Here is a 14,713-nt window from a genome sequence, read left to right on the forward strand (position 1 = left end):
GGTGACTCGTATATCCTTAGCATGGGTTGGTGAGCAGGGTTGCTATTCGTGCGTTTTGGCGAATAGTATTACTAGCATGATGCTATTTGTTGCCCAGCAGAGCGGTATGCCAAGAGTAGCTCCATTGCCTCCTTTGAGCCACAGGTGTGCAGCGACAGGGTTGACACGGCTGCCAGGGTAGTAGTTTTCAGTGGCTCGATTCTTTTATGATTACTCGCAGAAATAATTTCTCCGGCGATGGTTAATCAGATGAGGTAACCAAATCCGCTGGGGGTATTTGCTTTATAGGTAAGCATAATTCGGTATTATCATAGTTACCTACAGTATTTCATAAAATACACCATAAGCCGTCTTTGTCCTGCCGAATAAAATGTGCAGGGGTTGTTTAACTTAATATTTAACATAAAGTGGAGGAACTACCGGAAGATCTATTCCGCTTCGTATAAAGGTACGCGCTATAAGCAATTGGTATTTTCTGGGATATGCTGCTTTATATGTTAGGAGATAGATGTACTGTAAACGGTCGTAAAAATACTGTCTGGGGAAAAAAAATCTGCGTATACTTTCACTCTATAGCTGACCAGTAGAGATGAAATATTTCCCAAAGATCAAAGACTTCCCCAGCTTCAAGATGAGTACTAATAGATAGCCATATAATTTATTCTCCTTTCAAGTCGAAATTAACGAGATTATCGACAAAAGTAATAGCGTTAACTCTTTACAACTCTAAAAAGTTCACGACATCCCTGCCAAATTGAGCTGGGAAATGGAAGAGGAAGCCGTGACCGCTTCTTGGGTAAACGATAAGAGTCCCATTTGGAACCTTTTGTTGGAGAACCCAGTTATTGACAGTGGGAAGCATATAGTCGTCCTGGAAGAAATAAAGTAAGTATAGGTATCTTAACTCAAAAAGGACAGGCCGAACTCACATGGCCATTTGCAATTAGAACGGGCATCTTCAGATCTCCGAGTCTCTCAAACGACCCGTTAAGGCCTTGAGATGTTTCAGGTGTAAAGAATTCCGTAATGCCGTTACGAATTGTATCCATGCCATTGCCTCCATCAAGAAGGCCGTCGCTAAGAAACTTAACGTGCTCTTCGCCGGAACTCTCTATGCCTCGTTCATGGATTCTCTCCCAATAACTATGAGCAGCGTCTTCTCCCTCCTTAGTCATGGGAAGAACAGAATTCGCATTTGTGGCAGCTCCATGTGATTAGTACCAGAATGTTCCAGAACTCCAGCCATATTTGGCGTGTGCACCATGTCTGCTCCAGCACTGGGGCCAGTTTCGCAGAGAACCAATTTTCTGACGTGAATGGTGGACGGCGCATTCAGTCCGACAAGCTGAGTTACCATTCCACCAATACTGAATCCAAGAACGTCGACTTCTCTGACCTCAATAAGATCGAGAAAGGTATGCACATCGGCTGCCATCTGTCGGATTGTCGAAGCAACTGGTCCGGTGCTTCGGCCCGCGCCTGGATAGTCATAAAGAATTATGTTGCGACTCTTTGCAATGGTGTTAATCAATATAGGATCCCAATGATCCATTGTAGATCTGAAATGGCCTATGCAGAGCAAAGGAGTCCCCGTAGTCCCTCCAATGCGACGGTACGCATACTTGGTCCCGTTGGGGGCCAGAACATATTGAGTTTTGGCTGTCTGCTGAGTTGACATATTGATTATGGGTTTTGGATAGCTTGTATCTGACAGTTTATTCTTATAATGGAACTTCTTGATGTATACTAAATTTACTGCGGAATCATGCTGCCTTTATATACACATTTTGTCATGTTGTTTATAGCTCCTGTATCTATACTCTCTCCGCGACGAGTCATTCACGAAGGGTTCAAGCGTTACAATTTACACTCCCCAGAAAAAAGAAATCTCTTGAATTAATTTCCTTTTCAAGAAATTGAATGTCTTGGCACACAAACCAAAACGATCGTGAGTTCAGTACAAATTCATCCGGATCTCGGGAGATGGATCGGCAATCTCTGAGGTCTCGCCGAAGGCCAAATTGGGCTAGATCTGAAGCGCTTTACCATACTAGGAACCTGCAAGGCCAACCAATTTTGTCTCGATTAGAAAATACTGATAATACAAACTCGTCAAACGACTCGTGATCTTGCGGAATACAGCGGCCGGCTTCCGCTTCTTTGCGCATTTATTACGCATTTTTAAGACTAAACTACAGATTTTAACCTTATTTGTAAAAGACAGGTAATATGAAATTCTAATCGCATTAAATCGGCAGCAAGCACGGCAGATGGATGCCAAAGTCGAGCTTCTAAGGTGACAAGAGAGTAAGAGAAGAATGAAGATGTTTAGAATTTACTCTAGAAATGGATATTCTTGTTCTTTGTTGAACGGCAAAATTTGGGCAGCGCAAGTTTATTACGAAGAATGATCAAGCTGTAATGGATAGAGTGGAGTGGGGTGATCAGTTGACCGAAAGATCTAGTCCAAGGGAAATCATGCAAAAACGGTAAAAATACTAATGAAGATGTCATGAGAATTATGACCGCTTACATGTGTATGTGTAAACTGAAAGCACGTTAAGAAAGATATGGGCGGAGATGATGATATTGGGATGTTTATTAGGGTCTACATCTACATATATAAGGGCGAGAAGCAGAATGCAAAACGAAGATGTAGGGAATGACAAAACGGTTCAATATAAATTTAGTTTCAGGCAAACGAATTGATCAATTTGCCTATAGGTCTATTTTCCAAAATAAAGTGGAAAATCTTAGATATAACGACCTGAGATATATACGGTAGGAATTGCCAACTGCTACTTTCATGGTGTTGGGCATGGTGTTGGGGACAAACATCAAGTATCACTGTGAGTAATTCGAGAGGATTCACCAGAGTGGTGAGCCCTCTTGTCTCTGATATTTATGTGGCCTGCAGAATCGAGTCTCCGCCTCCAGAAGGTACCTGGGAAGTAAATCGCCGAATGTCTAAACAATGAAGAATTTAGATTCGATGCCACCAGAGAGGGGCCTCTGAAGCTCCAGATACTAAGAGCTAACACGGAAGGTCAGAAAGCTACTGATAAAAAAATCCCGCCTCATGGCATTTAAAGAGATAGTGTAGATATAGCTTCAACTTTCTCTCCCCATCCTAGCATCTTACCAGGCTGCCAGTCTAATATTATTACAGAGACCTCGACTACTAGCTTCCTAAAAGCTCATATTCAACCTCATTTAGCGGATTGTTCCCTATCAATTCAGCCGGTGGAGCTCGAAGACCGAACTCTGCGAGTTGTACAGCATGTTGAATAATTGATCAATCGGGCCATTGTTATTCGGATACATGTAGCTATCTAAAATATATACTGTATCTTCTATACTTGGTCTTTTAATCGAGAGGACTGATAGAAGGGCAAGCACCAGCATCATAGAGGTAGTGTAGATATGCACATCTACTCTCTTGCCTTTACCGTTAAACACCGCTGATATATGCAAAGTGCCATAACCCTGGCTATTCGCTTTCCATGTGGCCAATACATTGCTAGATACAATTCAGGCTGTTAACCATTCCACTTGGCTTTTATTCAACTTACCATGTATATATCGTGAGTCATAAATATTCCATAATATTAGAATCATCAACCTCACGAATTGATTGAAACTTTTAAATGACACTACGGAAGTATTTATTACGTTGCTGTTCTTATCTGTTGGACTTCTATGAGCTTGAGTTGGCCTTTCGTGTCAGCAGATGGCCTGTGCACTTCCACAAAGCGGCACAAAGCAGCATCGTGGCAGTGCAGGCCCTCTTAAAGAAGCGGCTGGGCGTATCGTCAGTCAGATGATAAATAAAAATATCAGAATGTGGCATTAGTTTATCATCAATTGCATTAGCCCAAGGGGATGCCGCGACTCCTCTTTTTCTTTTCCCTGCTTTAAGCCCTTATAATCTCTGCTCGTGTCTTGTCGAATACTTTGTGAGTTATTGAGCCGTTTGCTACTTCACCTCTAAAGACAGGGGATTAAGAGTCATGCGCACGTATGTCCCCGAATATTCATTGAGACAAAATACTATTACTACTAAATTCGGCTCGAAAAGAAAAGCTGAATCAAACATCCTTTTATAGATAGCAATTCCCGGGAATTCTTTTCGGTTTCAATGTTTCTTTCCAAAGCGCTCAGCTAGTTCCTAGCCTATAAGCTAACCTTTTCAGCAACTGTGGGGAAAGTAGTCTAACTATAGGGAGAACCCTTGCTCGGCGGAAGCATGGTCATACGTAGGGCATGACGACAACCTTTACCCACTAGTTATACGAAGTGAGCTTGAAGTCCTGAGTGCTAACATGGCATTGTCGCAGTATTAGCATTGTTTTATGAATAGGAATGTTATCATTTTCTAGATATTTTGAAGCACGTGATTCCATTGCATCATCTACGACTTCTGAGTCCTCGGAGAATTTGAGAATTGAACAGCGTTACAAAGGAAGTCTCACAACTGATCGCTGTGTAGGCTTATATTCTAATAGGAACAAGCCGGATCATAGACCATAAAGGTCTTTATGAACACCGTATTTTAGGACCATGCTGGCAGGGGCTCGGGAACGGTACCAGGCCACTATAGGTTTCTACTACGGATGTAATATGCCTCCGCATGAAGGGAACATGCTGGCCACATCAGCCTTTGGGCGCAGCTTCATGGCTGATCTGATAAACCCAAGTCTTCAGAACAACAAGCCTTTTTTTAAGGATGTAAATAGAAACCGCTATTCATTAGTTGCTAGGCTATTTGAAGTAAGTAGTTCATCGTTTAGTTTACTAAAGAGGTTATTCAGATGAACTGGACGCGTCTCGTATGCATAAATATCTCTTGAACATGTATCACTGAGAGTTCCTTTATTATAAATGTTCATAAGTATTAAATCTCCGTGGATTAGATGCTTGGTGAAAATGTATATTCCCTGAAGCGAAAGGGGAGAACAAAGGAAGGTGAGAAATAGCGATATGTTTTTCGGAGTGTTACGTCACACCTCCTTTCAACTTCCAATACAGCCATTTCATTATCTTCATGATCATGATATGTTGTTCTTTAATATTTGGCTGCCTGGAGGCCTCCCCAACAGGCGATGTAGAATTATCACAGCAACTGCCACTCTAAAAGGATAACTTCCGACGGAGAGTAGGACTTTTGGGAAGAATATGAAGGCAGTGCACTGGCTAATGAGAGAAGATAGCACCACTTATGTATGTAAAATGCCGCAGCCCTGTCTATTCGCTCTCGATGAGGCCGACGTTGTGTTAGATAAATTCTGGGTCATTGGCCATTCAGCATTACGGTTTGCAACTCACAGATTTCTAAATAGTCACTGATATCCAGACTGTCAAAATTACCAGCTTTTTTTTCAACTCTGTCGTAAGCTTTGAAAGATGTTACCGTCGAGCGTTTGCAAGGCTGCTGCTGTTATCAGCGTGGCTTCTGCGGAAACTGTTTCTGGTGAGTACAATACGAATCCTCCAACATGTAGTCTATCTCAAACTCATACATAATAGTAACATTTGATACTGTTTACGACGATCCTTCTCGTTCACTGAGTAAAGTCGCTTGTTGGAGAAAGGGCACGGGATTCATGCCTAAATTGGATTGGAAACTTCAAAAAGATGCGGTGGGATTTATTGGAATCGACGCAATCCGTGCCTTCAGTTCTGCCCAATGCTTTTCCTGCTGGAAAATTGAGTATGGAGATAAGCATATATCACTCTTTGCAATTGACAGCGCCGACTCGGGCATTGTTCTCTCTCTGAACGCCATGCAATCTCTTACAGGTGGCCGGGCTCGCGAGCTAGTCCGAATTGACGCAACGGCAACTCAAATCAGCCTATCAAACTGCGGCATATCTGCAGCTGACCTGTATCAATACGATTTCTAGTCAGTCGTATCCGCTATTGGGCCACTCGGCGAATGTTCAAGTAGTTTCAAAGATGAGTCAAGCTTTGTATCTTCACCCTTATAACCTGGAGTCGAAACTATTTGTTACGTCTTTTGCGGGACTACGGCTGCACATATCCCAAAACATTCACTTCTAATGCGGCATTAGTTTCTATACTATGCATTATTTATGACTATATCATGTGTTAAGGTCTATGTGGAGACAACTTAAGAGAGCATCTGTAGCTCAAGAGTATACTCATTATGCCGAAATATATTGATATTTTTATACAAACACACAATTGGCAATGGTAAAAAGTGACATTTGAGGACATAAAAATAGTACAATGTAAAAGTTTCTGGCTTGGACATATATTCTACGCACATATATGGATATATCTCCATAATTAAACTGATTTTGATCTAGTACAGCTGAGGCAACATACCTTCAAAAAAAAAAAAAAAAAAAAAAAAAAGAAAAAAAAAAGGTCTTATGCGCGAAGTATACAATATCATACACTTATTTTACCGCAGTTGAGAATATCTTGCTAGTTAATCTCATCCAAATTTATAAAGATAAATTTTGTTTTCCTTAGAGGGCTTCTACATCAGGATGTACCCAAATGTTAGGATCTAGGTGTGGGGAGTGGCTCACATATTTCCCTCCACATGTTCCGCTGGGAAATCCGAGTCCCTCGCAGTCCTTGTTGCAACCTTTCTCATCGCAATCTCGCCGAGTCAATGTTTTTTACAGAAGCGGATTAGCCATTGCTAGTCCAACAAAAGATACTAAAAAGGTAATTGAAACTTTCATGTTGACGGAAGGACACTATTGGAGGACTGGAGTAGCTCTGAGAACTTCGTCTTAGCAGATATATGTCATGATTTTGTCAGTTGAGTCGCCTGTGTATGACTGAGGGTTCTGCTATATTTATAACTACCATTTTATTAAATCATATTTCTCTCTAGAAACTAGCGTAGTTTCGAATTGAAGTATGCGCCGCGCCAGCTTAGAACGATGATCTGCCTGGCACGAGAGCTGTCTTATTAAACTCGCTATACCGTAATATTTGTTGGGGTCAATTAGAATTGATTGAGTAGTGACTTGATGCCCCCTGTTGTGTTTTATCACAGGAAGACGTTCTATTTAAAATTATACCAGCTCTAATAGGGCGGACACCGATCATACAACACCAGAAATCATCCAATACCACTTATGATGAACTACAGCTATTCATCATTGCTAAGCTACAGCTAAGGGCAGACTCAGACGTAGACTTAGAAAATTAATGTGGGAAAGAGAGCTGATGGTAGCTATCAAGATTAAAATACTAGGATTCATTACGGGCTGATATTAACTGAATTTAAAACTAAGGCTACCTCCTTCTCACTAATTATCCACTATTGCCGAATGTATTACATTCTAAGTCTCCCCTGAAGCCGGCTCTTTCCTGGCAATGTCTTCAATATAAGTAGCTGTGGGGGTTGTTGTAGCTTTGCCAAAGCTTCGAAGTGGTACACCTGTCGCGAACAGTTCGTCAACTTCTTCTAGGCTTCGCCCTTTCATCTCTGGGATGAAGAAGAAGGCCACGATGACCATTACCACATTAATAGCACCGTAGATAAATCCGACCTTGGCCCCCAGCGCTGCATACGGCGCGTTAAGCAGATACGGAATAGTGAACGAGGTTACAAATGTGGTAATGATAGAAATTACAGAAGCCAGAAGGTTCGTCTTTTCCTTTACGCGAGTAGAGGCTGCTTCGGATACCACAACGTATGAAACGGGGGCCCAAGAAAGGTTGTAAGAGCAAGTGAATAATATGAAAGATGCCACCTAGCAGCCGTAAGTATGCAATTTTACGAGAGAAAAAGGCTTCAAAACTTACCAATCCTCCTCGCTCAGAGTCGGTAGGATTTTTGACAACTCCAACGCCACCAACAACAAAGAGGAAGATAGCCATTCCCATTCCACCAGTCATCAGCATCGGTCGTCTGCCGACTTGGTCGATGATAAACCAGGTAGCAATAAGACAGACAAGGCCGGTGACATTGCTCAAAATGTTGAACAGGAAAGCTTGGCTCTTGTAGCCTTCTGACTGGTAGAATACAACAGAGTACTGGCTGGAGAATGCCTGACCGGTAATCTGCTGGCCAAACATGGCAATCACAGCAACCATAGTACGCTTTCTGTTGTCTTTGTTGAAGACCTCTGCCCATGAACCCTTTTGTTCTGTAGAATGAGCATGACATAAAATGTCAATCTCCTGATCAATTTCGGCCTCGCTATGGTTTTTGTATAGTTTTCGAAGAGAAGTCTTTGCTTCCTCGAGCCGATTTTGAGTTAAGAGCCTAGATTTTGTAAAAGGTTAGATAACACAAACACGTTCAAGATACTATAACCGGTACTTACCATCGGGGTGATTCAGGTACCAGGGGTAGCAATGCCACGATGAGTGCTGGGGCAATGAACTGCAGGCCGACGGGAATCTGCCAGCCTTTATCACCAGAGATATGCTGCGTCCCATATGTAACCAACGAGGCAACCAGCTGCCCGAATACAATCATGAGCTGCAGCGTAGACGTCATCATACCACGCAGCACTTTGGGTGATGTCTCGGCCAGATAAATCGGGACTACCACAATGGTCATACCTGTCATGCCAAAGCTGATGAATCTGCCTACAGTGAATTGTGCGCTTGTTCTAGCCGTTGTCTGTAATAGAACACCACTGCAAAACTCAGCAGGCTTTCTAAAACAAGAGAACATACTTCTCCCAGGATATAATATAGGATCGACTCACATGAATGATAAACAAGCCAAAACTAGGACACACATCTTGCGTCCAAATCGCTCGGCGATCGGTCCACAAGCAATGGCACCTAAAGCCTTACCGAGGAAGGGAAGAGACGTCATAAGGGAGGACAACCACGGAGGTAGCTTGCAGACGCCTGTTGTTGGATTGCATTCGCCGAATCGCTTGCCGAAGCTCTGCATGCCCTGGACTCCGCCAAAGTTACCAACATCATAGCCAAAGTTGAAGGCACAGGAGCACATATACCTATAAGTTCATATAACAGTTAGGAAATGCATCGATTCGGAGGATGGTGGAATTTTATATAGCACTTACAGCATGATGAATACAATCGTGCCATTGAATTGCCTTAGTCGGTAACCTGCAGACAGGTTTACCGATGAAGATGATTCGACTGTCATCTTTGATATAAAGCTCTTGAATTCAACAACAAGTCTTTTGAAATATAGGGAATATCAATAAAAATGATATGTTGCAACGAATGGAGACGAAGACGAGATCAAGATGACTTTCTATATACTGAGAGCAAAAGATGACCGCGTTTGGTCGCGTCCCAATGCTTCAGATGTTGCCACCATCTCCGGGCGAAAAAAAAACAGGATATTCACAACATATATAGAATGTTTCAATATCGACGTTCTGCAGCCACAACTGTGTTGGCTTGTCACCTTGCCAATCCTTGAACGCCTGGATCGTAGAGCATTGCACCATCCAAATGGATCAACTCGCAATGGACGCTGTCCGCTGCCAAAATCCCTTGGAGCCACCGAAAACCGCCAACTAGGGTACCGAAGTCCGGTGCGAAAGCCGGCAGCAGGCGAGGGCCGCGAGTAAGGCTCCAGAATTTATGCGGAGTGAGTGGTCAAACTGGATGGCTTATGGCCCCACGATCTGATGGCGAGATGCGACTTTGTATGCAAAATCCCCATATGAATGGTTTCTGTATGCCATACTTCGCGAGAGCCAGAAAGCTGGGGGATATCGGTTCCGCCAAATCCCCGACTTCCATGTGGCCACGCGCAGCTTTGACAAGAACGGCTGGGGAAAGCTATTTGACTATGTAACAGTAGTTGTACACTCCATATGGATCCATACCTATTAGTGTATGATTAAAAAGAAAGTTCTTGCTCATACATTGAACTTGGTCTTATGGTCAGCGTGTTGCGCGTTTCTTACATTCTGCTGCTCTTTAAACCTTCCAACATACTGTCTTGTATCGTGCGGTGTTAACACATCGAAAATGGGCAGCAAGAAGGATCCTCGACCCAACTTTCTCGTCATAGTCGCCGACGACCTTGGCTTCAGTGACCTTGGTTGCTATGGCTCTGAGATAGCTACCCCTCATATCGATTCGCTGGCCTCCCAGCAAGGGTCTCTGCGCTTTACACAGTATCACGTTGCTGCAGCTTGCAGTCCAACTCGTTCGATGCTCATGACGGGAACAGACCATCACATTGCTGGGCTCGGACAATTGTACGAACTCGTTCGCAGCTCACCTGCTCACAAGGGACAACCAGGCCACGAGGGTTACCTGAACGAAAAGGTAGTTGCTCTTCCAGAGCTGTTATCTGATGGAGGCTACTTCACTGTTATGAGTGGCAAATGGCACCTGGGTTTGCAAAAGCAACACCTACCTATCAAGCGCGGCTTCAAGAAAAGCTTAGCGCTTCTGCCAGGGTGCGCGAATCATTACGGTATGAGCTTACCAGTTCCGAGCCCTGCTATTTACCCTTCCCATTTCTCCTTTCTGTTTGAATAAGACGGCATTTTCTAATCAGCGCGAAAAATAGCCTATGAGCCTGAATACCAGGATCCCAACACAGAGCCGGGGCGATTTTTCGAGACGGCAACGCGAGCTTTACATGCAGAGGATGATCGCTACATGAGCGAGAAAGAACTTGGCGAAGATTGGTATTCATCGGACGGTTATGCAGGCAGGATGATTTCGTACTTGGAAACCCGCACAGAGGAAGAGCGCCAACAACCTTTCTTTGCCTATCTTCCCTTCAGCGCACCGCACTGGCCCCTACAGGCGCCCAAAGAGACCTGTGACAAGTACAAGGGTCAATATGCAGACGGGCCGGAAGTGCTGCGCCAGAAGCGCCTTGAGCGACTCAAGTCTCTCGGCCTTGTTGGTCAAGATGCAGTAGCCCATCCTGTTGTTACGACAGGGGCTGAGGCAAAGAACTGGGAGTCTTTAGATGAAGAAACGCGTACCGCCTCTGCAAGGGCTATGGAAGTGTACGCGGGAATGGTAGATCGGATGGATTGGAACATCGGCCGCGTTCTTGATCATTTGCGAAAGACGGGCGAGTATGACAACACATTCATTTTGTTCATGAGCGACAACGGTGCTGAGGGAGCCAGCTACGAAGCTACTCCCTTGGTTGGTAACAGCGTCATGGCTCATGTGAACAAATATTATGACAACAGCCTGGATAATATTGGCCGGGGCAATTCGTTTGTTTGGTATGGCCCTCTGTGGGCTCAGGCTGCCACCGCGCCATCGAGACTGTACAAGATGTTTTCCACCGAAGGAGGTTGCAGGGTACCCCTGGTAGTGAAGCCTCATGCGGGGATCAACAACCACCGCGGCAGCGATGATGGAGGTGTGATCACTGATGCGTTCTGCACTGTCATGGATATTGTGCCAACTGTGTTGGACTTTGCTGGGCTCAAACACCCGGGCTCAGAGTACAATGGGCGTAAGATTGCGTCGCTGCGTGGCCAGAGCTGGAGAAATTACCTCGAGTCTGTTAGTGGCTGGAGTCGCAAGTCGCCTATCCATGAAACCGACTATGTAGCAGGCTTTGAGATTGCTGGATCTGGAGCTCTGCGTCGCGGTGACTGGAAAATAACATATGTGCCTGCACCCAAGGGTCCCCAGAAGTGGGAGCTATTCAATCTCGTGTCAGATCCTGGCGAGACGAACGATTTGAGCGAAAAGGAGCCAGAGAGACTCAAGGAGATGCTCGCATTGTGGGAAGAATATAGGAAAGACGTTGGAGTTGTCGGTCTTGCTGGCGAGTATCCAAAGGCCATCCAGGGTGCCCAGCAGACAACTCTGCAAGATGAGATGGAAGATCCGTATGCATGGATCAAGTATATTGGAAGGCCAGAAATAACACCAAAGGAACTGACAGGAATTGTCCCAGCTGTATAATAGGAAAAGTCTTCTAGGCAGTTTGCTGTAATTTAAAAAAACAAAAAATAGGAAAATTGTACTCTCTCTTCTAGAGAAAAAGAGAATAACCCTAGAGAGGCCAGCCGCCTGTTATTAAGCTGTTTCCGCTCTTCCATCTTATATGTATGTGCTTAGTAAAGGCCTAAAACTTCAGCTTTCCTTCGTCCTCAAAACGGAGTGGACGCTGCTGTCATATATTATTCGAGCTAATGTCGAAATCTAACCATGAATGTGGCTCCGATATGTCCCAAGAAATATAGTTAGCCATCTCACCTGCCATCCGGATGTAGTCTTCTGCCAAGTCTGACAAATCAACCATCTCCTTCGCTACTCCCCCCTGAATTTCTGCCGGTATGTCCTGGCCACTGGCGCCAGGAGGTGTAGGGTGTGTTGTAGATGCTAGCTGGATATGGTTTAGAGAAAAATTTGCACTTCCTAGCAGACCGGCGTTTCCACCGGCGTCACTAATGCCATCAAGGGCGTCTTTTTGAGGCAAGGAGATGATGGGCGGTGGGCGGACTATGACTGGTGAGTCGGGTAAATCGTTTCTTGCTGGAGAAGATCCTCTTCGTTGTCGTATCTGAGCGCGAATCTCCTCTTTTGCGAGGCGGAAAGGAGCTAAACTGCTTAAATACGCGGCATCCTCTGGGCCTGTAACTTCGGCTTGTTCCGAATTCATTGATCTAGAAAGGAAAAGAAAAATGTAAATGTCAGCAGCCGTTTAGGGATCCTGAGGGGGCATGTTGAGCAACGAACATTGGGCTTGGATAAGCTTGCCATTCGGCCACAACGTTATTGAAGTCGAACTTTTCCAATAATGGTATCAAGGCTTTGTGCTGTAACCATGGTCAGCATCATCTTACTTTGATCTTATGGACTGTTCAAAATGGTCTAACATAAGGATTCGATTTATCCTTCTGAAGATGAAGAATATCCAACGCTCGCATATTTAATCGAATATTGTGGCTCGTTCGCTCTCGTATGTCGATGGAATTTGACGTAGCTGTAGCAGTATGAATGATTTGGATTTTGGTTGACTCGAATGTGGCCATTAAGCTGTGCAAATCATCAAAAGCCTGGATACCATAGCCAAACCCAGAGTGAACAAGTCGTGATATCTCGTCTGCATGAAATCGACATCGCTCTTGGCACTGTCTGCGAAATTCCAGGGGAGAAGAATGGAAAGCGGCTGATAGCGGAAAGACATATCCCGGGAGTGAAACTCGCGTAAGGTCACAAACAATGGAGTGGTAGAGAAAATGCAACATAAAAACAGCGCTAATAATGTTGAGTTCTTTGTGAATGTAAACATTGAAATCGGATATCACCAGTTGCTCAGGCAAACCAGCATACCAAATTTCTAATCGATGAATGATGTCGAGAAATGGGGAGCCGGGATCCCATATGTTGACTTCCTGATCAGAACTTCTGATGAGTCTAGAAAATTTTGTTAGTGGCTCGTCCAAGGAACCTTATACTTGTACAGAGACAGACCTAAGTACCCGAGTTCTCAGCTGCACAAGATATATCGTATGGGAACGAAGATTGAGGTAGCTACGGTCCGGGTAGAGCTCGAATGTACTCAACTTTGGCGGTTCAAAGTCGGGATACTGCTCCTGGGCGATGAAGCTCGCATCAGAGCAAGGCAGTGGCACAGATGGAAAATCGTCTTTCCAGTACAAGTTCCCGTCTACTCCACCGCCAAGAAAGCTATCCATGAGATAACAAGACCACAGCAGTCTTCTTTCTATTTCTAGCTGCGTCGTATGAGCAAGACCTGATGGAACGGTTGCCTTTTTCAGGGAGTCCAAGCCGAGTAATCTCATAATGCGCACACAACATCCAAAGATGACGAACGCTAGAGCATGCTGATCCATAGAGATAGAATGCTCGCAGATGAGGACCATTGCCTACCATTCGAAGTTAGAGATTGGCATTAAGAATCTGGCTGATAATGTAGATCACAAACCATCATCGTTGAAAGAGAGGGATTTGCTATCTCTCGCATAGTAAGGTCTCTGGCTCGTTCGGCCCACGCAGCCCCAGGAATGCCGTGAAATGGATTATTGAAGTGATTGGGATCATCCAGAAGATACATTCTATCATCGGGATTAGTACAAGAGAAACTGAGCTTCAACACAATGGCGATAGCATTACCTGGCTCCAAGCGCAGCAACTATATAGATGACTGCTTCTCCAAAGTCTTCGCTGAGAGTGCCTCTGTCCAGTGCCTGAAAAAAGGTTGGCTTATGGATAAAACCTAAGCAGCGAAGAGTGGATATTCGGTCAAAGAACATTTCCGCTAGAGACTGCAAGTGGAATTTGTCTTGTGGTATGGTATCTGAATATAGCCTATAAGAGGAAGGGGGTGAATATATGTCTCGTAATGATCACATTCTAGCATATTGCTGCTCGTTTGTTCCCTCTCTCTGGGATGTACATACCATTGCAAATGTTGTGGAATTGACGATGATAGAGGCATAGTAATCGAGCCAGCCTGGCTTCCAGGTGTAGATACGAGGCCGCCATCAGAAGGGCCTGCTACTACGCTGGTGTCTGCCACTGTTGATGACTGCGGCGACTGAATAGTAGCAGTGGCAGCGTTGCCGGCAGCAGAAGCGTCGTATTTGGCGTTGTATTTACACGTAAATCCTTTCCTCGTGCAGCGTTTACAAACAGGTCGTGTGCGAGAGCAGCGACTCTTTGTCCGACGGCATTCATCACAAGACCCAACTCTGCGCTTCTCAACCCCTGATGCCCGATAGATGAAATCCACTGAATCTTGAAGTCGCTGTCGCGACCCATCTTTCTG

General features: G+C 44.5%; 5 protein-coding genes across 5 annotated transcripts; 2 read left to right on the forward strand and 3 right to left on the reverse strand.

Annotated features, from left to right (window-relative positions):
- Positions 1–718: 718 nt before the first annotated feature.
- Positions 719–1,678, reverse strand: GGI43DRAFT_426280 (alpha/beta fold hydrolase; the record flags this gene model as incomplete). The annotated part of the gene is made up of 3 exons (XM_083208621.1): positions 719–871; positions 930–1,143; positions 1,185–1,678. The coding sequence occupies 3 exons, from the start codon at positions 1,676–1,678 to the stop codon at positions 719–721; spliced, it is 861 nt and encodes a 286-aa protein (XP_083055529.1).
- A 3,647-nt stretch (positions 1,679–5,325) lies between these two features.
- Positions 5,326–6,043, forward strand: GGI43DRAFT_418165 (eliciting plant response-like protein). The gene is made up of 2 exons (XM_083207508.1): positions 5,326–5,470; positions 5,527–6,043. The coding sequence occupies exons 1-2, from the start codon at positions 5,404–5,406 to the stop codon at positions 5,901–5,903; spliced, it is 444 nt and encodes a 147-aa protein (XP_083055530.1). The 5' UTR covers positions 5,326–5,403; the 3' UTR covers positions 5,904–6,043.
- A 1,164-nt stretch (positions 6,044–7,207) lies between these two features.
- GGI43DRAFT_418166 (general substrate transporter) lies at positions 7,208–9,466 on the reverse strand. The gene is made up of 5 exons (XM_083207509.1): positions 9,033–9,466; positions 8,706–8,963; positions 8,316–8,633; positions 7,792–8,254; positions 7,208–7,739 (listed from the first exon to the last, which is right to left on the reverse strand). Exons 1-5 carry the CDS (start codon positions 9,116–9,118, stop codon positions 7,326–7,328), a joined length of 1,539 nt encoding a protein of 512 aa, XP_083055531.1. The 5' UTR covers positions 9,119–9,466; the 3' UTR covers positions 7,208–7,325.
- On the forward strand, positions 9,467–11,753 carry GGI43DRAFT_418167 (arylsulfatase; the record flags this gene model as incomplete). Its single annotated transcript, XM_083207510.1, has 2 exons — positions 9,467–10,411; positions 10,508–11,753. Coding segments are annotated over exons 1-2 (1,835 nt in total), but the record flags the coding sequence as incomplete, so codon positions are not given.
- Positions 11,754–12,091: 338 nt separating this feature from the next.
- On the reverse strand, positions 12,092–14,706 carry GGI43DRAFT_388582 (fungal specific transcription factor domain-containing protein; the record flags this gene model as incomplete). The annotated part of the gene is made up of 8 exons (XM_083204090.1): positions 12,092–12,584; positions 12,658–12,737; positions 12,798–13,338; positions 13,396–13,811; positions 13,871–14,000; positions 14,059–14,253; positions 14,346–14,482; positions 14,545–14,706. 8 exons carry the CDS (start codon positions 14,704–14,706, stop codon positions 12,092–12,094), a joined length of 2,154 nt encoding a protein of 717 aa, XP_083055533.1.
- Between the last annotated feature and the right edge of the window lie 7 nt (positions 14,707–14,713).

This window comes from Trichoderma evansii (assembly GCF_050947405.1).
Source record: "Trichoderma evansii strain SZMC 28006 chromosome Unknown GGI43scaffold_34, whole genome shotgun sequence".
Lineage (NCBI taxonomy): Eukaryota > Fungi > Ascomycota > Sordariomycetes > Hypocreales > Hypocreaceae > Trichoderma > Trichoderma evansii.